The sequence below is a fragment of the Zootoca vivipara genome, chromosome 16, assembly GCF_965207765.1.
Source record: "Zootoca vivipara chromosome 16, rZooViv2.hap1.1, whole genome shotgun sequence".
Lineage (NCBI taxonomy): Eukaryota > Metazoa > Chordata > Lepidosauria > Squamata > Lacertidae > Zootoca > Zootoca vivipara.
The window spans coordinates 41,044,633-41,069,133 of NC_142599.1; the positions used below are offsets into that span (position 1 = coordinate 41,044,633).

At 42.1% G+C, this 24,501-nt stretch overlaps 2 protein-coding genes across 2 annotated transcripts; both read right to left on the minus strand.

The window, feature by feature from the left end:
- Positions 1-3,595: 3,595 nt before the first annotated feature.
- LOC148683228 (vomeronasal type-2 receptor 26-like) lies at positions 3,596-11,997 on the minus strand. The gene is made up of 7 exons (XM_088659960.1): positions 11,887-11,997; positions 10,571-10,755; positions 9,396-9,687; positions 8,001-8,867; positions 6,219-6,446; positions 5,160-5,286; positions 3,596-4,497 (listed from the first exon to the last, which is right to left on the minus strand). The coding sequence occupies exons 1-7, from the start codon at positions 11,995-11,997 to the stop codon at positions 3,596-3,598; spliced, it is 2,712 nt and encodes a 903-aa protein (XP_088516086.1).
- A 3,261-nt stretch (positions 11,998-15,258) lies between these two features.
- Positions 15,259-24,063, minus strand: LOC118075598 (vomeronasal type-2 receptor 26-like). The gene is made up of 6 exons (XM_060269388.2): positions 23,912-24,063; positions 20,724-20,902; positions 19,451-20,314; positions 18,150-18,377; positions 16,841-16,967; positions 15,259-16,160 (listed from the first exon to the last, which is right to left on the minus strand). Exons 1-6 carry the CDS (start codon positions 23,946-23,948, stop codon positions 15,259-15,261), a joined length of 2,337 nt encoding a protein of 778 aa, XP_060125371.2. The 5' UTR covers positions 23,949-24,063.
- Between the last annotated feature and the right edge of the window lie 438 nt (positions 24,064-24,501).

The window sequence follows — 24,501 nt, forward strand, 5'->3', positions numbered from 1 at the left end:
TGGGGCCGCCTCGCCCACCTTTCACCTGTTCAGAGGAGGCGACCCCAGGCCCGGGCTCCCCGCGCGCCTCCGGATAGCAGCTTGAGGCAGCACCAGCGGGCAGCGGCGGGCGGCCTGGTCAGCACCCCCTTCATTTTGGCGCTCTAGGCCGTGGCCTAGTTCGCCTTAACGGAAGCGCCGGGGCTGGAAACAGCAAGGCAGTGGGGGCTGTTGCTCATGGGGACTATTAGGGAAGGAGAAGGCAAGGAGACCAAACCAGAGCCAGCAGTAGACAGAACCACCACATCATTTGCTGAGGTCCTGCAGGTAGATTGGGGGAGGAAATGTGGCAGTTTTCAGGGTAGTGCCCCCAAAACCCTAGTACTCTCCACTGCACCTAGTATCTGTTACTATAAGTGCACACTTTGTAAACTGCATCTGTGAATACCCCAGAGACATCCTGTGATGGTCTGAGGAGGCTGGTCTGACTTACATTGCATCAAGAAAACGATGGCTGCTGTCATGGATCTATAGCACCATGGTTCAATGTACTGAATCCAGAAATCTGATCTGTCAGTCTCTATACTTATGAATAGCATAATGTTATTTCATAAAGCAGACCTAAAGATAACTGTGAGGCACATGGTTGAAATTTTAGTGGGTAAATCAGTTTAATATAGCAGAGTGCTAAAAGTTGTCCCTTCAAGAGGAGAGATCTTCAGTGCAAAACATGTAACTTCTGCCAAGTCTATACTTTATATATTTATGTTAAAGCTATATTATACATATATCTTTTCATATGTAATCAAGGAAGGCTGCTGATCACAGAATGTAGCTGAAAAAACCTCTATGACATGGCAGAACATTATGGACATTTTAAATCCTTTGAATCACCATTCACATAAAGATACACAGCCATATCCTGCTTGCTTCTGAAGATGTGTGCATGCACACGAAAGCTCATACCAATGACAAACTTAGTTGGTCTCTAAGGTGCTACTGGAAGGATTTTTTATATTTTGTTCAGAAAATGAATTTGTCACATTTCCAAGTGGGATTTCAACACAATTGTTCGACATTTATTTCCCACTGGTGCTCATTCCCCTCTCTGATACTCTGTGTAATGGTTTGCATCTCACAGACACATCTGGCAATTTGGACACAGCATTGTGCCCTGTGCCCATCCTCTTGCTGCATCAATGACGTAGGGACTGCAGCTAAGCCTGGAAGACAGAGCATGCATCACCTGGATAGACCAGTGGGACATGCACTGGAATGCCTTTATCCCCTAAGTTGAGCGAGAGATGGAGAGAATGACTTGGTCAACAGAAAAAGCATTGACTTCATCCTGGCAGAAGCTTCCAACCTCAAAAATTCTGAGAGCTGCACCCAGGCCAACCTATATCTGTAATTGATAAAGCTGAGACCAATTTTTAACCTCATAAAGTTGTTCTGTCAATACACTGATCTAACATTCATAGGGACCCCACTGCACATGGGTCTACAATAGTTTTTATTATTTTGTACTGCATTTTGACAGTTGTACTTTCTTGTGAAGTGCCCAGGGAACATGTTTTATGGTGTGATATAAATAAAATACTACAAGTAGGGAGTCCTTCTGAAGAGTTTGTTGGTTTTAATTTGATCCAGGACAGGAAAATGCTTCTTTATGTATTCCCTATTTAAGATGAAAACAGCTCTCAAATCTCTTATTTCTCCCTTCTGTCACTTTAAACAACAGCTACTTGTGGGAATTTCTGGCATTCTTCAGTTTATCGTGACGTCAGGAGCACTTGTGCAAAGTGCTTTACAAGTGCTGGTGATGAGCTGATAGTTCATGCTTCCAAAGCAGTTCATGGAGCTATGGAAGTCCCAACAATCAGCAGGTTGGGGGGTTTGCCTCTCTCCATGTGTAGCACCATGCAAGCCCCAAAGATCAGCTGGTTGTAGGGGCATGCAGAGCACCATGTTTAGTGATTTTCAGCCCCAAGGACCAGCTGATTCTTCATTAGGGGGAAATGGGATCTTTGTGTCACTGTGATATTGGATTATTGAGAGGTATGTTGCCCCATCCCCATGTCACCTACAGCCCACAGGAGATCAGGTGAATGTAAAATACAAAAAGGAACTAGGAAAGGATGTCTGTTATCACCAAATTATATTATGAGGCTGCATGCTTGGTTTGGATTAGGGGCTGGATAAAACTGGGAAAGGAAGAAGTATTAGATTTGGAAGCACATGACAATAGATATGGATGGCATGCATACTTTTGGTATGGAAAAGGGAAAGTACATGAAGGATTTTATAACCAAATAATTAGGAAATCATTAATGAGAGTGTGGGAAAGGTATAAGGATTTAATAGAACAAACAAAAACCTTGGTGGCTATCACCAATAGAAGCTTCATTACACAAACCACTTGGCAAAAAGGGAAAGTGGCCTACATATAGAGATTTATTGAAAGACCAAAGAAAATGGAAATTAAAACTATGAAGAAATTAAAGATCATTTTCAGAGTTGGTTGCCTTATAGACAATTAAATGAGATGTTTAAGGAGGATTCTTTAAAAAGCGTTTAGCTATACAATTTCTAGATTCCAAAAGGAGGTGATAGAAGATGTGAAACTACTGAAGAAAGCATTACAGCATTCTGCTAGAATGGGAAACGAAAGACGAGGAGGTCAAATTGGTTATGATCAAATGTGCACAAGATTTAGGATATAATATACAATTTGAGGATTGGGAAAAATTGTGGAAGGTAGATTTGAAATTTACAGATTGTTCTCTTTTGAAGGAAAATTACATGGAAATGATGTACAGATGGTATATTACACCAGTAAAAATGGCAAAAAATATACAAAGCCGGGTCAAACATATGTTGGAAATGCAAAGAAAAAGTAGGTACTTTATATCATATGTGGTGGGAATGTAGAGAAGTCAAAAAATTCTGGGAGATGATATATAAAGAATTGAAAAAGATGTTCAAAATGACATTTGTAATACACAAAACAAAAACCAGAAGCATTTTTGTTAGGGATTTTGGACAAGACCTGCCCAGGAAAATAAAGAACTTATTCATGTATGCTACAACAGCAGTAAGAGTCTTGTTAGCACAAAGATGAAAGAATGAGGAAATCCCAATGAAAGAACAATGGCAAGAAAAATTGATGAGTTGGCAAAGTAGACATATAAACAACGTGAGAAGGACAACCGTGACTTCAAAGAAGAATGGGAACTTTTTACAAACTATTTTAAAAGACAACAAAAGGATCTGGACTCCTTGGCAGGTTTTGAATAAACATCCACAATTTATTAGTAAAACATCTGACGGATAAGGCAAATATACGTACATTTTATAACATGCAGAAAACAATATGTACAAACAAATCAGAGAGGGGAGCTGAGAGAAGTCCTTAGAGAGTGGGAGAGGGGGGGATGGGAGGGGGAAAGGGGGATTGTAATTGGCTATGTTATTGGTATTGTTTAAAAAAATCTACTTCTTCAATAAAAAAAATAAAAAAAAAGAATTGAGAAATAAGGAATTACTTGGTCTGGTTTTCTTCCACTAAATGCCAGCAAACTATGCAAAAATCAAAACCATCAATGGAAGTTGAAACCTATCTGCTCCTGAGAATTAAGTGGTCTTTGCTGTTCAAGTCAGGCCTCAGAAGAATTATGTACAATTTGGGGGAAAAGATACAACCCAGCAAACCTGCGCTGGAGGCCAAGATGCAAAAGACCTCCACAGCCACCATCTGCTTTCCTTTGGTGCTCAGATAAGAGGGGACAAAGGACAGCCAAACGCTGCAGAACACCAACATGCTGAAGGTGATGAACTTGGCTTCGTTGAAAGTGTCCGGCAACCTCTTGGCCAGGAAAGCCATAGTGAAGCTGACCATGGCCAGGAATCCCAGGTAACCCAGGACAGAATAAAACATCGGGGCAGAACCTTCGTTGCATTCCACAATGATTTCCTCCCTCAGAGAGTTCATGTCCACATCTGGGAATGGAGGAGCCGTGCAGAGCCAAGCAACACAAATGCTGGTTTGAACGGAGCAGCAACCAAGAAGAACAGAGTTGGTGAGAGATTTCCCCACCCATTTCCTCATCCTGGATCCTGGTTTGGTGGCCATGAAAGCCACAACCACCGTGATGGTTTTGGCCAGGACACAAGACACAGCAATGGAGAAGATGATGCCAAAAGCAGCTTGTCGTAAAGAGCAGCTCACTTGGTGAGGCTGGCCAATGAAGAGCAAGGAGCAGAGGAAGCAGAGCAACAGGGAAATAAGCAGAGTGTAGGTGAGGTCCCGGTTGTTGGCTTTGACTATGGGAGTGTCCCCATTCCGAGAGAAGACTCCAAGTATCAAAGCTGTGGCCAGAGACAAGAACAGAGCCAAGGATGCTAAAATGATCCCTAAAGGTTCTGCGTAGGAAAGAAAGTGTTGGCGTTTGGGGATGCATTGATCTCTGTCCTTGTTTGGAAATTGATCAGCTTGGCATTGGAAACAATAATCCATATCTGGGGGGGGGAATCAAATGAGTGATATGTGAGTTCCAACAAATAAGGCATTAATTAGTTAGGGAAAGTCTCAGAGATAAGTGGATGTTAAAAACTGTTTGTATAATCTCCTGCCATTATTCATGATCCGCAGTAGGTTCTACTCTGTCCTTCATCTGGAGTTAGCGATCAGAAACATTGCCTTTGGTTGTATCCATAGCTAGAGTTGGTCACAACTGTTAGTGGTACAATGTGCAAAATAGTAAGACCAGATTCACTGGAAAGCACCCAGAGAGATTTTCATGGTGATGGGGGATTCTTGAGAACAGCCACTTTGGGCTCAGAGGCTGGGCTGAGGACGGTTCTGGGTAAGGAGAGCATGCTAAGCTTTTTTCTGCCTCAGACACCTAAAACTATGTGGACGAAGGGTTAGGAACGTCTTCACCCTCCCCTAACAATGGAGCATGTGGGGAGCAGGCAGATAATACCAGACACGTTCCACACCTATTTCCACAGATCTCACTTGTAAAAGTTCTGGATCTGGTTTTCCCAACTATCTATTCTTTTTTCCAGACATCAATGCAGTTGCTGTTCTGTTCAGGAGTACTGAACTGGTAATAAATGGAAAAAGTTGAGAGATATATTAGGAAGCATTTTACAAAATACTGGATGACGTCTCCTACCTGTTTGATTTGAAATCATCCCATGTGGACACGAAGCACAATCATAGCAACAAAATGGCAACCCTTCCTTCTTTTTTCTGCTGGTGCCTGCCTGGCAGTGATCATTACACAAGGCAAGGGGCAGCACCTATCCGTAAAAAGAGGAGGAAATGTAGCTCTCTTGTGCCTTGTAAACAACACAGTTTGAACCAAAGAGAAGAGATCAATTGACTGATTAACATTATTCCAGAAAGGTGTGTTGTATGCCTAAATAAACTGTAATGTAAATATTGGGAGTGAATGAGAAGGGATATTGAATTTTTCATTTGCATAAAGATGGAGGATGGATAGAGGACAGGGGACTTTGAAATACAGGGAGTCTAGAGAGAAGGTAAAATAGGAACCACAAATATTAGGCTCAGAGAAGCACAACAAGACAATCAATCTTCTTTCAAAACAAATGGGTAACTTAGCCTCCCCTTGTCTTCTCAGCTGTAAATCTCACTTGGTTCAGTATGGTTTACTCATACATTCTTGTGCAAAGCATTAAAATGTTAGACTGAAATCCTATATATCAGGAATGTGGAACCTTGGTCCACCAGATGCTATTGGACTGCAACTCTCCTCAGCCTGAAAACCAGCCTGGCCAATGATCAGGGAGGGTGGGAGTTGGAAGCCCAAAATTTTCCATATGCAAAATAGTGGAATATATTTTAAACTAGAACTCTAAAGTAGAAAAGATCTACTTCTCACCTCATATATGATGGTAAAATAAAGTGCTGGACATGGGTTATACTTCAACAATTTTCTTATTAATAAAAAAACTCCTTCAGTAGTACCTTAAAGACCAACTAAGTTTTTATTTTGGTATGAGCATGCACACGAAAGCTCATACCAAAATAAAAACTTAGTTGGTCTTTAAGGTGCTACTGAAGGAATTTTTTTTATTTTACTTCGACCCAGACCAACACGGCTACCTACCTGTAACCTTTCTTATTAATGATAAAGAATTTCTACATTAACCTTATTATTTGTATTCTCAATAACAATACCTCATTTTTTAAAAACCAATTGTCCCACCTGATTAAAAGATCTATGCCATGTGATGGCTTCCTCATCCATGCTGAAGTCTACATATTGTGAATCTTGTGGAACTATCTTTCCTACTTTCACTCGGGAGAAGGTTTGGTTTGGAAAAGTAACCCAGTTAATAATATCAAATCCACCTGCTAACTCCCCATTCTCATCAAAGGACACTACGTCACCAGCGCTGTTGTTAAAGGAGATGCTGCTCAAGACCGAGTGCAGCTAGACACAAGAAAACAAGGGGGGAAATATTATACATTTTTGAAAGGAGAAAGTACCAAGCAATGTATTTTACACAATGGAAAGTAGTCAAAAACTGTGCAGTCTACAACATTTGGAGCACCTAAGTATTTCTAAGCAAGTACAGCTGGCCTGCCACTTGCGTGAGGGTTCAGCTCTGGGGTCCGTGTGCAAAGGCAGAATGGTGCCATGTCAGGAAGCCCTGGAACTGCCCCTCCTGCAAGGTGGGGGTGCAGGGAGAGGGGAATCAATAAATGGAGAGCAGCTCAGGGTGGGTTTTCCCTGCTCTCTGTTTGTTTGTTTGTTTGTTTGTTTGTTTGTTTGTTTGTTTTTCCCCACCAACATAAAGAGACCTTAACTTGCAGGCCCACTATAATCAATGAACATCACTAGGAGCGAATTTTAAAAATGACCAGATAATTACATTTGAAAATAGCCCTATATGTTCTTCTTTAGTGCAGAAGCAAATGCAGTTCTAGAAAATAGTTGCTGTAATCAGGGGTCAGCAAACTTTTTCAGCAGGGGGCCAGTCCACTGTCCCTCAGGCTTTGTGGGGGGCCAGACTATATTTTCAAAAAAAATGAACAAATTCCTATGCCCCACAAATAACCCAGAGATGCATTTTAAATAAAAGCACACATTCTACTCATGTAAAAACATGCTGATTCCTGGACCATCCGTTGGTCTGATTGAGAAGGTGATTGGGCCGCATCCGGCCCCTGGGCCTTAATTTGGGGACCTTGCTGTTGGTGGACAGAATGGGTGGGCAGTCATGGGTAGAAACAAACCATAGCATTTTCAAACATATTCTTAATTCTTGATCATCGTCCTATTTTTTGCTCAACTTAGCACATTTATCAAGTGGATAATGAAACATCTAGATTCAGAAGCATTTTTATATAGACTGAATCATGGTGCTTAGAATCTATACAGGTGTGTTTGTTTTTTAAGTACTCATATTGCAATTTAACTGGTGTTCTGAGACACAAAAATCGATGGTTTGTGCCATGTCAAATGGTGAGCTACTGCCTGGGGAAGGTTCTGGGGAGGCTCAGTTTAACATGCCTCCTTATTCACCACTCCTTTTATATCAGAATCAGAAACACATATGACAGCAGGCCATTCTGCAACTCCTCCCACGACATTGTCAAGTTCCACAAAGAGGTGACATTTCTGTGGGAGAAACTGCACCAAGAGATGCTTCCACATGTCTTGACTGCCCATGTTCCTAGAGAGGCAGGGAAAGGGCACAGAGTGCCATAACTCCAACTATTCCTGCAACTGCAAGGGAAGTTCAGTTCCTATCTTGATTGTGGCTCCTTCAGCTTGAAGGCAAGGGAACACAGTTAAGCATTGTTAAGAATGTGGGTATTGTTGTGGGTATTGTTGTGGGGGAAAAGATAAAAGCTGTAAGAGGATGTGTGTGTGTGTGTGTGTGTGTGTGTGTGTGTGTGTGTGTACTCATTCTATGGACTGTGTGTCCTCACCCATTAGATTAGCCCTAAGCAAAGCTTTATTCTGAACAGGAAATCTTACCTGCCAAGGTTGCAGTTTTGGAGGATCAAGCCCACCTCTGTCTGCCATCATTCGGCGTTTTGACCTGGATAAGTGCATCTGATGTAAAGTATGTGCAATGGCATAAACCGCATTATAGATACTGTAACTTTGGCCAGTCATGGTCATTTCAAAAATATGCCCAGGAAGGCTCTCCAGACTCTCATGGCCAGTGCATGTGTCTGTGCTTTCATTGCTCTCATTGGAAGCAGAAAATAAACAGTTGAATGCCTGTTGCCAAAAAGCCTGGAGGAACCCATCTCCATTTGGAGAGTTGGGGTTCAGGGTCTGAAGGAATTCCTTAAACCCCTGGACTTCCTCTGTGTGGATTGCAAAGGACAAGGCACCATCAAAGAATTGTATATCATAATACCTTTGTGTTGTTTCTGAAGTGAAAGCCCACTGGGCTGTCAATACCCACACGGTGCCTACAGAATTCTCTTCAATATCTTCAGCTAATGAAAAGAAATATTGCATCCATTTCACAACTGTAATGGTCTGAGGTTCTGCACACAGAACTAATATGTTGACTTCTGAGGCCATCAGGATAGAGGACTTGGCCCGAAAGAGTTCCAAGGAACTGAAATGATCTAGACCCTGAGATAAGGCTGGTAGTTTTTCATTGAAAGCTGTACAGACTCCATGCTGGGAAAGCATTGGCCCTAAGCTTTGTATAAAGGTCTCTCCATTTTCATCATCGGATGCCACAATTCCTACCCATGTCCATTGGAAATGTAGAAGGAGCATGACAATCCCTGCATACTGATATTTCTCATTGGGCACCGTTCGGTAGAATGTCTGGGGCCGCAGATCTGGGCTTCTCACTGGAGCTAAGACACAGTAAGCAATCTGGAGGAATAAATCAATCCCACAAGAATTGGAGAGTTAGAGCAAATGCTTATGATTCATCCCAAGTATCTGCTTGAAGAAAAAAGAAATGAATTTCTTGACTCCATTTATGGATGCATGTTGATTTCACAAGAACATTATGCATATCTCCAGGAGTTGTTGGTGGGGAGGAACAGCAAAGTTTCTCTGACCTATTGCAACTGGTGTTGTTCAGCTTCCTGGAAGCAGGAGGAAGACTCCTGATGCTACATTTGCCCTGTTCCAACCTCCCTGCTGCTTCCCAGTGACACATGGGAGACAAAGTCTGGCAAGCACCAAAGCCCCTTCCCTCCAACCACTACTGCATAGCTCCCCCCTACTGCATAGCTCCCCAAAACCTATTTTGTAATAGGTTTTTAAAATAAGAAATAAAAAAGATTGACCTCCTTGCTCAGAAAAATGAACCAAAGCAAAAGAAAGGATTGAAAACCTGGAAGATAACTATTGTACCGGAGGCAGAAAACCTTCAGAGCCCCCCTCTTACTATACCTGTGGAATCTTGTAGATGCTTAAGACAGTCGCCATGTGGAGGGAGATGTCAGAGTCAAGTCCCCCAATAACAGTGATCTTTTCTTTTTTATTGTCACATTTGAAGTTGGGGACAATCTTTTCTGTGATGGACAGAAGTTTCAGGGTATTCTGATAAGTCATCCTTGCATTTAAGTAGCTATCATAGATGTGAAACCCAAAGGTTATATTCGTTGCAATATTAGGGTTCTCATTTATTTCTTTGACAGCAAACACCAGGGAGAGAGTATTCTGGTAGTACTTCAGTGTGTCACTAATAAAAGAATAATACTATGTGTCAGAGGTATTCTCCTCCTCTCCCTCTTAAGCACAAATGTAACTTTCTGGCTCTCTCTGGCAAATCCCAAAAGATTAAATAAAACAAATAAGCTAACAAACAAACTATATATCCATTGTTTGTCTCAACAGTTATCCTTCAAATAAAATTGTGGCTGTACAAAAAATACTATCGGCAATGTTAGTCATACTCTGAGAAGGCCCATTAGGATTAATAGAGTGGACTAAATTATTCATTTCAGTGGGTCTACTCTGCATATAACTCAGTTTCGATCCTTGGGTTTTTTTACCCAATATGGGTTACACTGTATAGCAGAGAATATCATCCAAACTCTATGCCAGGCATCCCCAAACTGCGGCCCTCCAGATGTTTTGGCCTACAACTCCCATGATCCCTAGCTAACAGGAATTGTAGTACAAAACGTCTGGAGGGCCGAAGTTTGGGGGTGCCTGCTCTATGCTATTCATATGTCACATTTATCTGTGACTGTCAGATTAAATGATAGTGATTGTAAATATGACGATCAAGCTTTGCTGTAAAGGAAAAACGGACGTTAATGGTGTGAAAGGAAACACAGAGGGAGGGTGAGGATGAACTTGGGAGAAAGCGGTGAGAGCCATGGGATCAGGTGATGAGAAAGCAGAACAGGCAGAAGATAGAAGCATCAAGAAGCAGAATTAAGCAACAAAGAAGAAGATGCCAAGATCACAATGTAAAGAGAAGAAAAGAGATGTTTAACATTCCTACTAGGAAAATGTCACATGGAAATGTGTTCTGAGTATGCCATCGTATGTTTGGTGTAATTGTACCATACAGGAGCTCACCAAGGGTACACAATAAGGAGAGATTTTTTCCTTACAGAAGTTCATCTATAAGCTTTGTGTTTGGGTGCTCATGGAAATCTATTTCTTCAAAAACAAAGCCGAAATAGGTAACAATTCCTCCAATGATTCGGTCCCCTCTCTGATAACTCTGGTGTGGAAGCTGGAAAGGCTCCGTCACAGTGCATCTGGCAGAGTGTCCCTTGCTCTCAGCTGGAGGCAACTGGAGCCACAGGAAGAGAAGGATCAGCAGCAGAAATGATCCTACCATCTTGGGGCAAACAGGGATGCTGAAAGTTAGATTTCTATCTCATCCACCATAAACTGCATTGCAAGAACTTTCATTTAATGACCCTGGATTATTTTGATAAAGGGAAAATGCCAAAGATCTGTTGCATGAAAACCTGCATGTTCAGAATTTCTCATCGGGGCTCTGAATGACACAGGATTTATTTTATATAGACTTTCGCACTCTGATAATGATTGAGTTTATGGCCTGGTAAAATGTACATGGGATTTGGCAAGATGAATTATGAAACCCAGCAATTTGAGATAATTACTGGTTCCAAAGTTATCTCCTTGGAGCATTGAGTTCTGTGACTTAAAGTAGGATGAAAATAATATTGTTACTGAGTAGCGCTCTTGTGTCATCAATGAAGACATGATTTTCAGGATTTTGGACCACAGGGATGTTTCCTTGTACACCACTTAAGGAGGGAGGAAATAGTTAAAATAATACAGACTGCAGTTGCAGATGTAAGACAGAGTCTTACATTTCCTTACAAAAGCCAGAAATGGTTAGTGTAGTGCTGTGGCCACAGTGTATCTCGATTTCAGTAAGGCTTTTGACAAAGCTTTCCCCCCCCCCCCCGCCGCCGCCCCGGTGATGGAAATGATTAAACAATTCACCATTGTCTTCACAATTTCTCCCAAAGTGGCTTTTTAGGGTTGCTCCAGACCTTTTTATTGTTTGCTTGTTAATTCTTTAATTATTTGTTTTCTTGTTGATTGTTTAATTTTTTGTACTGGCTAAAAGTGAATAAGACTCCAAACGGCCTTCTCCCCCTAATCTTCACTGATAGATTCCGATCTACATGGGAGCAGACCATCCAAAAGAAATTAGTCTCTTATGGACTGCCGGTGGGGCCCACTCTGTCCATGGGATGGGAAAGGGCAAAAAAGCTAATTAAGGAAAGAATCTCGGATATTGATCAACAAAACAACCTAACCCGACTTTCCTTAACACATAGACAACTGTACGAGCATTGATTAAATTATCTAGCTAATTATTTAAAAACGTTAGAAAATCCGAGATATCGGTGGGCCTTCACCAGGGCTCGTTTCAATGCTCTACCTTCGGCGTTGTTAACTGGTAGATATCTCCAGATTCCGGTAGAACAGAGACTATGTCCTTGTGATAACAAGGAGATCGAATCGATAAGTCATGTCCTCCTCCACTGCACATTGTATCGAGACATGAGGAAGGAGATAATTGACCCCTTGTTACAAAACTTACCAGGCCGCTCAACAGAAACGCTTACTAGATACCTACTAGCGGATTTTAACCCAGAGTGCACTAAGAATGTAGCTAAATTCTGTTACTACGCGTCAAGACTAAGACACGCCGTGACATCAATCAACAACAATGATAAAGCAGCCTATTAATTCTAAGTGGACAATAGTTAAAGGGAACTATCCCTCATTAAATTTTAACCCAATTTTAATTCAAAATAGGATTATGAAACTGTATTATTCAAAGATGATACTCAAGAACGATCTATTTTATGTATTATTGGTTTTCTTTTTCTTTTTTTGCTGGTCTATGACCGTAATAAAGATATTATTATTATTAGATTGTTTAATTTCTAGGGACATGAGTATCCTTCATTTCTAATTGTGTCCAACTCTTCGTGACCCCATGGACCAGAGCACACCAGGCACTCCTGTCTTCCACTGCCTCCCGCAGTCTGGTCAGACTCACGTTGGTGGTTTCGAGAACACTGCCCAACCATCTCGTTCTCTGTTGTCCCCTTCTCCCCCTTTCTTCTATGATTCTATACAGGCCAAAATTGGGAACATAAAAGGCACCCAGCTGGCAACTAGGATGTGTGTCTATATAAGAGAGGGCAGAGGTTTAGGCATCTTTTTGGTGTGCTTTTCGAAGGAACAGTCCTTCTGTCCCCAGGGACTAGTTCCCTTGATCACGTTTAGTCAAAACTCTCCACTATGACCTGTCCATCTTGGGTGGCCCTGCATGGCATAGCTCATAGCTTCTCTGAGTTATTCAAGCCCCTTCACCATGACAAGGCAGTGAGAAGTGAGAGCTGGACCAAAAAGAAGGCTGAAGAATGGAAGCTTTTGAATTATGGTGCTGGAGGAGACTCTTGAGAGTCCCATGGATTATGTCAGGGACCTTCCATTCTGAAGGAAATCAGCCCTGAGTGCTCACTGGAAGGACAGATCCTGAAGCTGAGGCTCCAGTACTTTGGCCACCTCATGAGAAGAGAAGACTCCCTGGAAAAGACCCTGATTTTGGGAAAGATGGAGGGCACAAGGAGAAGGGGGCGACAGAGGACGAGATGCCTGCTGTGCTCTGGTCCATGGGGTCACGAAGAGTCGGACATGACTAAATGACTAAACAACAACAATAATTCCTCCTCACTTTCTACCATCAAAGTTGTGTCATCTGCATATCTGAAGTTGTTGATATTGTGACGGGTATAGGACTCCTTTGAGTTGTTTATGACTCAATTAGGAGCCACTGATTATCGCCCGGCATGCTTTCTCTAGCGCCTCTGCTCCGTAGACCCGGGCTGGCAGTAAAACACACAGCAGAGTTCTTCTTCTTCTCACACACAGCGGAAACTTGTATAGCCGTTGGATAAAAAGCCTCTTAAGAACACACAGAGTCCAAGGTGTTCTAATAACTACTGGAGTTTATTTTAAAGAGAAAATAACAAACAACCTGGTGAGAGCGCAGACATCTTGCGACCGTCTCCCAGGCAAAAACGAAACCAACTGATACACACAGAAACACTTCTAGTACGTTCTGTAACATGATCTTCCTCAGTGGTCAGGTGCTTCACAGTACACAGTTAACCCCTTCGGTTACTTGTTACTCCTCACAGATATTTCTTCTGGCAATCTTAATTCCGGTTTGGGATTCATCCAGTCCATCCTTTTGCATGATGAATTTTGCATATCTATATAAATAAAAATGTAAATGTTCGTTTGTTCAAAACCCGTGACAAGTAAAAACATGCTTTTTTGAAAAACAGCGCCAGGATACCTTGGGGGTGGTGTCCTTCCGGTGTGAGGGCGCAGAGGCTGCTGGGGGCGGTTAGACAGCGGCTCCTTCTGGGAGGGCAGGGACCAAATCCTGCCCCATCGCCGCTGCCGCCTCGCCTCTCCCCGCCGCCCTTGCCGTTTCCTCCTTGGAGAAGCAGCTGTAGCTGGGCCGCCTGGCCCCTTGTATGCCGGGACCTGCCAGGGGAAGCGGCCAGGCCCTCCCCAATATGCGTATGGGGTATGCGAGGGGGAGAAAGGGGGGTCAGGATAGCGGGTGATGTCACGCATGAGGAAGAAGATGTCACGCGGCACGGGAACCAGAGAGAGGGGTTTCGTGATGTCATGCGGCTGGGGTGGGGGGGTGGGGCACTGAGTGGAGGAGGGCCGTGGCTTTGGGGAGGCTGAATGGTGTGGGGCGGGGTTTGCCCACGGTTTATTTTGGGGGTGGGTGGGGTGGGGGGATTTCCAGAACACACGTGGGTGGAGGAGTCTGCAAAATGAAGGGGGACTGAAGGTTGGGGGGAGGGGGCGCTCTCTGCTTTCAATGGAAGTCTGGTGTGTGTGCCTTATCTATGAACAAAGCTCAGGGCCAATCTTTGGAATTGTACAGTTTTCATCTAGACACGGTTTACTTCTCACATGGATAATTCTACGTTGCGTGTTCTAGAGTCGGCAAACCAGACAATCTCTTTATCTCCATAGACAATGGAACAAAAACAAATATTGTACAGTGGAACCTCGGTTTATGAACACCTCGGTTTATTAATTTTCGGTTTATGAACACCGCAGACCCATCTGGAACGGATTAATTCATTTTCCATTACTTTCAATGGGAAAGTTCACTTCAGTTTATGAACGCTTCAGTTTATGAACAGACTTCCGGAACCAATTACACCCATGCTTCAGTTTATGAACGCTTCAGTTTAAGTACTCCGCGGACCCGTCTGGAACGGATTAATCCACTTTCCATTACTTTCAATGGGAAAGTTCGCTTCAGTTTATGAACGCTTCAGTTTAAGTACTCCGCAGAACGTCTGGAACGGATTAATCCACTTTCCATTACTTTCAATGGGAAAGTTCGCTTCAGTTTATGAACGCTTCAGTTTATGAACAGACTTCCGGAACCAATTGTGTTCATAAACCGAGGTACCACTGTATACCCACAACCATTGTGATATTAAACATATTAGAAACGTACACTTTATCTTTTCTTTCTTTTCCATTTAAGAGACTGAGCCACAGCAACACGTGGCCGGGTACAGCTAGTAAGTTAAATAAGCAGGGAGACAATATACAGCCTTGTCGTACGCCTTTCCCAATTTTGAACCAATCAGTTGTTCCATATCCAGTTCTAACTAATTTCAAATTTCATACATGTAAATAAAATAGCAATAACAGACACCTAGAATTACGAACATGATTAAGACTTCTTGATTATTTAAAACTTTCTTCTTATTAGCTGTTCCCTGCTGTTCAGCTCAGGCCTCAGTAAAATAACATAGCATTTGGGGGAAAAGATGCAGCCCAGTAAGCCAAAACTTGAGGCCAAAATGGAGAAGACCTCCACAGCCACCATGTATTTGCCCTTGGTACTCAAGTAGGTTGGAACAAAGGAGAGCCACACACTGCAAAAGACCAACATGCTGAAGGTGATGAATTTGGCTTCATTGAAACTGTCAGGCAGCTTCCTGGCTAGGAAAGCCACCTTGAAGCTCACAATAGCCAGCAAACCCATGAATCCCAGGACACAATAAAACATAAGAGGGGAGCCTTCATTACATTCTAGTATTATTTCTTCAGTCATTGAGTCCATGTCAATGTCTGGAAATGGGGGAGAGGTTGCCAGCCACACAGTACAAATTGTCACTTGCATAAGGAAGGAGGAAAAAACAATTGATGTGCCCAATGGCTTCTCTACCCACTTCCTCATTCGGGACCCTGGCTTGGTGGCCATGAAAGCTAGAACCACAATGGCAGTTTTGGCTAATATGCAAGAAATTGCCACTGAGAAGATCATGCCAAAAGCAGTTTGTCGAAGGAGGCAGGTCACTTCCTCAGGCTGGCCAATGAAGAGCAGAGCACAAAGGAAGGAGAGCAGGAGGAAAACAAGGAGAATATAAGTTAGGTTGCAGTTGTTGGCTTTAACTATGGGAGTATCTCTGTGCTTCGTGAATATTTGAAGCACCAAAGCTGTGATGAAGGAAAAGAAGAGGGCAAATGTGGCCAAACTGATCCCCAATGGTTCTCCATAAGACAAGAATGTTTTGTCTTTGGGGAGGCAGCCATCCTGTTCATTGTTTGCATATTGATCTCCAGGGCATTCTAAACAGTCGTCCATGTCTGGAAATGAAAAAGAGATAAAATAATCTTATTTTTAGGAAAGGTTTTCTGTCTCAAAATTGGCACAATGCATCTAAAAGATGCCAGAATATATATCGGCTACTTTCATACTCTTTTCCCACTAGAGAAATGAGCTACTGATGCACAGGTAAAAAATATTTTTTATATATATATATATAAATGTAAAGGGTCCATGTTTGGGACTTTCCATTTTTCTCGGAAACCGCTTGACTGATTGTGTTCAAATTTGAACACAGCGTCCAGTACCAATACGCGAGTGCCAACATAACCTTAGATTCCACACATGCCAAATCTTTGGCAGGTAAAAACAGAATTTTCTCAAAAAAAACATAGCACCCTCCACTGGACAACAAGGGAACAGACACCATATTCTTTTGCAGCTAAAAAACCTTCGCCCTCTATCGGCAGCTACACTGGTACTGCAGCTAGAAAACCTTCCCTCTCCATAGCACGTTGGCTCACCTTTACAGACTAGGCCGAACTAGGCCAAATGGAGGATGGGACTCGCAAGGGTGGCTGTTGGGGGGAGGAGGGGACGGAATAGGTCATTGGTTGGGACAGGGTGGGGGAAATCACAGGGATGAGCCACAGCAACGCGTGGCTAGGCCAGCTAATAACTGATATATTTATTCTTTTAAAGTGTGTGATGCATTCCTTACCCTCCTTGTTTGAGATCTTCCCTTCTGGACATGGAAAGCAATCATAGCAGCAGAATGGCTTTCCTTCCTTCTTGTTCTTTCTATAACCTAACTGACAATTCTCATTACACAGAGAAGAGGGTTGTGCCTGTTCATAAATGAAAGAAGGAAATGGTTTGGGAGTTTGCATATCACTGACCTAGGTAGTTTGTAAGTTTTCATGGCACTTTGTAAGTAATTGTCTCTTTCTCACAAATTTGATAAATGGTGTAAAATTATTTCTGAACAACTGTGTAAATATTTGTCGCCAACATGCTGTACGAGTTGCACTAGCAATATTTCTAACACACAGCAACATTTGACACTCAACAAACCCCTTGCGAGTTCAGGTATTTCATGTGTTCCAGCTCAAGCACACCTGAAGCCCTTGATTAGTTGCATCAGGTATGCTTGAGACAACACCTGTTGTATATGTGCTGTTGTGATGGATTCTATTCAAGGGGTGAATAATAGTGAGACTGGAGAAGGCAATATAAGTTGCATTTTCACTTTGGAGACACCACTTGAAGCATCCGTTGAGTTGAGCTATTTCAATTGCTTTTGCAAACAGCTGAAAGTCTGTAAATCTTGATAATAAAGCTGATTTGCAATGGGGGTTGAATAATTTTTATTGCAAGTGTAATTGTTTGCTTATGATGAATTCTTGCAGTACTGCTTGCTTGCAGAATTACCTTCTTCATCACCTGCATGTATCATACAATTTACTTTTGTGCAGCCAGGTCCTAAAAATAATAGTTTGTACCTGGGGTTTCACTGTTAATCATTTAATTCTGCAGCCAATGTAAGGGAATGCGTTTTGTATGTTTACCATAATGCTGCAAACCAATGAGAAAGTTTAAATAATGGATTGACTCTGCCTGGAGTAATTGTGGGGTACAAATTAGGGCTGTGGAACAGATTTGGCCAAATCCCAAGGTGAATTGGGCCGATTATGAAGGAAAGGCGGGCAGCCTCTGCAAAGAGCAGCACAGAGAGCTCTTTGCAACAGAGCTTTCAAATAGCCCCACACTGCACTTTGATATGTGTGCCTGTTCCAAGCAGGGGGACACATGAGTGCAGTCAAATGGAGCAGGATTGAGCCCTCCATTCACCAGCTCCTGAGTACAGAGTCCAATCCTGCTGGATGCAGGGGTCTTCTTCATCAGTCTGATACTTCCTTAATAGATTGTGTAAGATTCAGATAATTGATGATTGCGATGAGATGATTGGAATGAGGCAGTTTTTGGACACTGAGCAAAAAAACTAGAGAAAATCCAGAGCAACTTCTTACCTGGTTGAACCAGTTGGGCCACGTGATAACATCATCATGAATGGTTAACCTCTTCTCTGGGGGAGCTTGTGGGTCCATTGTTCCAACTTTGACTCTCAGAAATGACTCATTTGGGAATGTGACCCAATTTATTATATCAAATCCAGCTACTAATTCCCCATTTTGGTCAAAGGAAACTTCTTCCCCAACACTATTATTAAATGAAACACTTCTCAGAAAGTGGTGGACCTAAGTTTGAAGAGGAAAAAAAGCAATTAATGAAGATGCCAAAAACGATTAAATATTAGTAATATTTGTACAAACAGAGTGCTTTTCTTTAGCATTTCAGAGCTATAGTTCAAGGTCTCTTGAAAAGATGTATGTTAGTGTCTTTCTCCATCTGTTTTTAATGAGTCTCTTCTTCAAAAATGGATGAAGCTAAAAAGGAAAAAGGAATTAATGAGCAGTGCTATTTTCTAGAAAAAGAGGTACTGGAACTCACCACAAACACCTCCCTCATTCTCTTGGAATGGCAATGGCACCCCCCTAAGAAGTGCCAGAACTGAGTTCCAGCAAGTTCCGGCTGAGAAAAGCCCTGCTCATGAGGATATACAAAAGAGTGACATTGTAGAACACAATATTCATTTTAAATGTATTGTGAAGGATAGTGGTACCTCTGGTTAAGAACTTAATTTGTTCCAGAGGTCTGTTCTTAACCTGAAACTGCTCTTAACCTGAAGCACCACTTTAGCTAATGTGGCCTCCTGCTGCCGCTGCGCCGCCAGAGCACGATTTCTGTTCTCATCCTGAAGCAAAGTTCTTAACCTGAGGTACTATTTCTGGTTTAGCGGAGTTTGTAACCTGAAGCGTTTGTAACCTGAAGCGTTTGTAACCTGAAGCGTTTGTAACCCGAGGTACCACTGTAATCTTTATTGTGGTGGTAAGATGTGACTCTTTTAAGAATTACAGTAAGTCTTGTCCTAAATTTCATAGAACGTAGACCACAAATATTAGACAGGACATATCAGATAGGAGGATAAGCTTTGTAGATACAGGGCTGCCTTTGTACAAATAGTGATAGCATGATATCATGTACCTAGCCATCTATAGCCATATTTTGCTATTCCAAGGACAACTGAACCCACTTTAAAGTGATGGCAGAATTTCATCCACAATGTTATCCTAACCATTAGTGGATAGTCACTTCTTCCCTGAGAGGAAGGGGTTCCCCCTACTGACAGAGGTATTCAAGAAAAGTGCCCACTTTGGCTGAGTTCCAGAGTTAATTACAGACATCTGTATTAACTGGAACACAACATTACCTGCCATGGCTGTTGATCTGTAAGTTCCCACCTTGCTCCACCTGTTTTTGCTCTGCAGTTTAATTTGGTGGACTGCATGGTGTGCAAAGCATGTGCCAAAATATAGATTGCATTGTAGATGCTGTAGCTGTGGGCTGTCATGCTCGTTTCAAAAACAGACCCAGGAAGGCTCTCAATGTTCTCCTCCCCAGTGCAGAATTTGCCATCTTTCTTCTCTGAAGCAGAATCATGAAAACCACAATTAAATGCCTCTTCCCAGAAAACCCTGAGAAAGCCATCTTCTTTTTCCAAGGTATTCTTTCTCGTCTGAATAAATTTCTGGAATCCTGGAAGATCCTTAGAGTGAACTGCAAAAGATAGAGCCCCATGGAGGAATGTGATGTCCCAACCTCTTTGGAAGGGAAATGATGTGAAATCCATCTGGGCTATCATAATCCAGATTTTTCTATTTCCTTGTATTGGCACGTCATTTGTTTCTGCAAGTCTGGGTATTGTTCTCATTGCCATAATTGTATGAATTTCACCATGCACAACCACAACATTGGCAGTGCTTCCCACAATAATGTTCATTGTTTTTGAACCTTCTTCCACCATTTCATCAAACTCACCAGAAGAGGTAACCTTAGGGAAACTTTCTATAAAATCAAAGCAGATACCCTTCTGGGCAAACATGGGGAGAACATTTTGTACAACTCTCTCTCCAGTGTCATCATGGAGTTGAAAAAGCACACCAATCCACACCCAGCGGAAATGCAGCAGCAAGTGGAGGATCCCCTCATATTGCTGAGTCCCATCTGGGAATATCCAGTGGGTGAAAAGGGCTTGAATGTCATTAGTTGTCACAGGAGAAGAGCCATAGATGAGCTAAAAATCAAGGGAGAAAAGATGATAACAAATGCTGATATCAAAACACCAATTAGACTCAAAACCAGATTTCAATATATTAACCAGGAGGATTCAGCTTTTTGTTTATTTCTGAAAATTTAGAATCTGCAGTTTGGGGAAATACCTGGATATTAAAGTCTTTACATCAAATAAAACAATTATGCAGTTATGTTTATGGCAGAATTTGCTGCCCTTCATATCTAAAGGAGGGTAAAGGAAAGAACAGGTAAATAAATGCTTGTTCACAGAAAACCCTGATAAAGTTTCCCCGCTGCCCCCAATGTAAGGTTTCTCATCAAAATACTTTCTTTAATCCTAAATGATTCATTGGTCAGAGAGAACTGTAAATGGCTTTCATTTTGACCCATGTTCCATGCAAATCTCTTACTCTTGGCATCTTGTACATAGACAGGATGGTTGACATGTGGAGACATAAATCAGAGTTTGGCCCCCCCAATGACTGCCTTTGAAGTCTCTTTAACATCACACTTGTAGTTGGGGAGGAGTCTTTCTTGGCTAGAGAGAAGTTCCATGGAGGCTTGGTAGGTCCAGCTTGGACTAAAATGGCTGTTATAGATGTGGAATCCCAGGGTGACATTGGGCAAGATTTGGGGATTTTCGTTTATCTCTTTCACAGCAAATGCCAAAGCCAGGATATGCTGGTAGAGTGGTGTCACTGGCCTGTATTGAGAGTGACAGAGGGCATAACAATTCACCTTCACAAAAATGGATTCCCACAGTTCAGGAAAGTCTGTGGATATATTGAAACACAAACCTGTATATTTTGCTACCCTGAACATCTACGTAACTCCTACCACCTCATAGGTGGCCTGGCCCTGATTGCTACTATTTTTGTTCTACGGAGGAGGAGGAGAAAGTCTGGTTACCAAAATCACCTCTAAGCCTCAATGAATTACCACTTGGCTTTGATTAAAGTCAAATATTAAATAAGAAATCCTTAGCTCACCATGGTAAATGAGCAAAAAGCCTTAATCACTGGTATAAGCCTTCTGTATAAGAAGAAGAAGGTTATCACACACTGCAGAAGTGACTTTGAGTTTTCAGATCTGCCCCCGTGTCTCATAAACACCAGAACTATGTGGAAGGAAAAAGGTGGTAGGAATTGTCATACACTTGTGGCCAATATTGTAAAAACATTTTGGAAAGTATGTCTGTATCTCTGGCTCATAACATCAGTACTTTTTATATTAAAACCGTAATATATATATATCATTAGAATGATAATTTAATGCAACAAACAGTGTCAAATTATCCTAATTCTATCAAAAGTTATAGCCAAATACTCACTTGCTGGATCACTACCTTGTCGTGGTGAGTGGACTTGGAAGTTCCTATGACCCTTGTGAGTGAAGCCATCGGGAGTCTCGTACTCCCAGCAGGGTCACCCAAGGCGGTAAGGTCAAAGGGGAAGAGTTAGACAAAGAATGGTCCAAGAAGTCATCAATGGCAGGACAGACAGAAGATGACAAGTGGCATGTTACAACGGCTGTGAAGGCTGTGAAGGCAGAGTAAGGCTGCAGCAGATAAGAATCTACCGGTCATCATGAAATTTTTGCCATTGGGAAAGAACCTTACTGTGAAAACTGTGCATTGGTCTAGACACATAAAAAAAACAATTTCACACACAGGTGTCTTCCAAAAAACTATCCCAAACCCCCAAAAAGTCCCATGGTGATCAGGAAATGTTAACAGGGGCAGAACCGTGAAATCTGGAAGCCCCCAGTCATGAACCACGGGCAGTGGATACAGTGGTTCCAACTAAAGGAATGAGGCAGTTGAGTAGTTTAGCATAAGGTAATCAGACGTCCCCGTTTCCCGGGGACAGTCCCTGGATTTACAAATCAGTCCCCTGACAAAATCCATCTATTTAGTAGAAAGTTGAAAAGTGTCCCTAGATGCATTGAAAAAAGTACGGTAACCTTAGTTTAGCAGCTATATCCATGACTCGGCAGTTCTATTTAGGATCCACTCTGCTCACTCCGAATAGGGGGAGGGGTTAGAAAAGGTGCCCTAAACATAGTCTGCCTCCCTTAACCTGAAGCGAACTTTCCCACTGAAAGTAATGGAAAGTGGATTAATCTGTTCCAGACAGGTCCGCGGAGTACTCAACCTGAAGCGTACTTAACCCAAAGTATGAGTGTAATTGGTTCCGGAAGTCCGTACTTAACCTGAAGCGTACTTAACCTGAAGTGAACTTTCCCATTGGAAGTAATGGAAAGTGGATTAATCCGTTCCAGACGGGTCCGCAGAGTACTTAAACTGAAAGTACTCAAACCAAGGCATACTTAAACCGAGGTATGACTGTAATAAGCATTCCAAACACAGGACTGCCATCATTGCAAGAGAGCTGCGACATTTTCACATTGGTATTGCAGTGCTTCAAGAAACTCAAATAGCAGGAGAAGGGCAACTGAAGGAAGAACAGGAGGCTGCCCATTCTTCTGGAAAGGTCTACCTGAACAAGAACATCAAACACATGGAGTAGGATTTGCTATCAAAAACTATCTTGTGAAGTTCTTGTCAGAAGTCCCTACTGACATTATTGAGCGACTTTCAACCCTTCGAATATAACTCGACAAAAACCAACAGGATACTATTCTAAGTGTTTATGCACCAACACTGGATGCCGATGAAGACATTAAATAAAAAATATTATTCTCAGCTGGATGCCATCCTATCAGACACACCCAAGGAGGAAAAAAAATATGATCATGGGTGATTCTAATGCAAGAGTTCGGTGAGATTTCAATCTGTGGCCTGGGACTATTGGGAAAGAAGAAATTGGCAACAGCAACCAGAATGGAATCTTACTTTTGATTATATGTGCAGTGCACAACCTTGTTATTATCAACACACACTTTCGACAAAATATAAAAACAAAAACATCATGGAGGCACACTTGGTCATATCACTGGCACCTCTTAGACCAGGCATCCCCAAACCTCGGCCCTCCAGATGTTTTGGACTACAATTCCCATCATCCCTGACCACTGGTCCTGTTAGCTAGGGATCATGGGAGTTGTAGGCCAAAACATTTGGAGGGCCACAGTTTGGGGATGCCTGTCTTAGACTATATAATTGTCCAAACTGAAGATGGTCGTGATGTGCTCCTTACCAGAGCTATGACGAGTGCCGACGATTGCTGGACAGATCATCCCATGGAGTAAACCAAAGATTTTAAATCATCAGGTGTTTTAAAGTGAAACCAAGATTGTACAACTACTTCTACCAATTGTGCTTTATTCCTTGGTTGCTTCTGACTAAAAAGTTTATTTAATCAGCTCCACAGATATTCTGTTGGATTCAGATCAGGGCTATTCAACAGTTTGTGGCATTATATTTTGCATTAGATTATCTTTCTACTGATATACTGTAGAAGTTCATTCTATGTTATACTGTTCTTATGAGCCATCAAACCTTAGAAATACAGCTTTTCCTAAGATTTTCCACAATTCTGAACACTTGTATAATAAGCATCACCTTTATCATATGTCAAATGCAGAAATATATTTGTTACAGATATATATGGTTTTAAAAACACACATATTTCCTTACAGGATGTCATCGAAGAGTTCAGGTGTAGGAGGTTCATTGAAGGCTATGCTTGAAGTTATATAGATTTGAGACATAATGCCAGCAATAACAACATCTCCAGACTGATAATATTTGTGAAGAATAGGAAGAGGGTCACTGACGGAACACAGAGCAACAGCAGCCTTGCACTCGTCTGGAGGAAGCAGCACTGAAGCCAACATCATGGAAAGGGCCATTCTGCACAGAGCATGGCAGGAGCAAGAGGAAACTTGGACACAGTCTGAGGCAGCAGCACAAAAACCAAGACTGCAAATATTACCATGTTGCAGGGAATTCATTAGGCGACCATTCATCTCTTTGCACATTGTCATCTGAGTGTTCCTGAGCAGCCAAGTCTCACTGGGATGGTTACAAAAGCCAGATTTTTGCAGGGAAAAGAATCAGTGATCAGTCTGGCAGCCCTTGGTGTAAGGCCAAGCTCTGAACATCACAGGAGATATTCATAGTATCTGCAAGTCTTGAGTCATAGTTTTCATGCAGCTACTGGAACTCCCCAGAGTGTCAAAGAAATGATCGTGATTTCTTTGATAATTACAGGAGACTTAATCATC

What these genes read in the sequence shown, in the direction of transcription:
- LOC148683228 (XM_088659960.1), bottom strand. Translation starts at nt 11,997, where the DNA reads ATGTGCAGTGGAGGAGGACATGACTTATCGATTCGATCTCCTTGTTAT. An exon ending in ACCAGTTAACAACGCCGAAG is followed by an intron (nt 10,756 to 11,886) that starts GTAGAGCATTGA and finishes CTGTGGCTCCAG; the next exon opens with TTGCCTCCAGCTGAGAGCAA. An exon ending in GATGATTTCAAATCAAACAG is followed by an intron (nt 4,498 to 5,159) that starts GTAGGAGACGTC and finishes TCCCCCCCCCAG; the next exon opens with ATATGGATTATTGTTTCCAA.
- LOC118075598 (XM_060269388.2), bottom strand. Translation starts at nt 23,948, where the DNA reads ATGAACCTCCTACACCTGAACTCTTCGATGACATCCT. An exon ending in CTATGTACAAGATGCCAAGA is followed by an intron (nt 20,315 to 20,723) that starts GTAAGAGATTTG and finishes CTTGATTTTTAG; the next exon opens with CTCATCTATGGCTCTTCTCC. An exon ending in GGCCCAACTGGTTCAACCAG is followed by an intron (nt 16,968 to 18,149) that starts GTAAGAAGTTGC and finishes ATTTATGAACAG; the next exon opens with GCACAACCCTCTTCTCTGTG.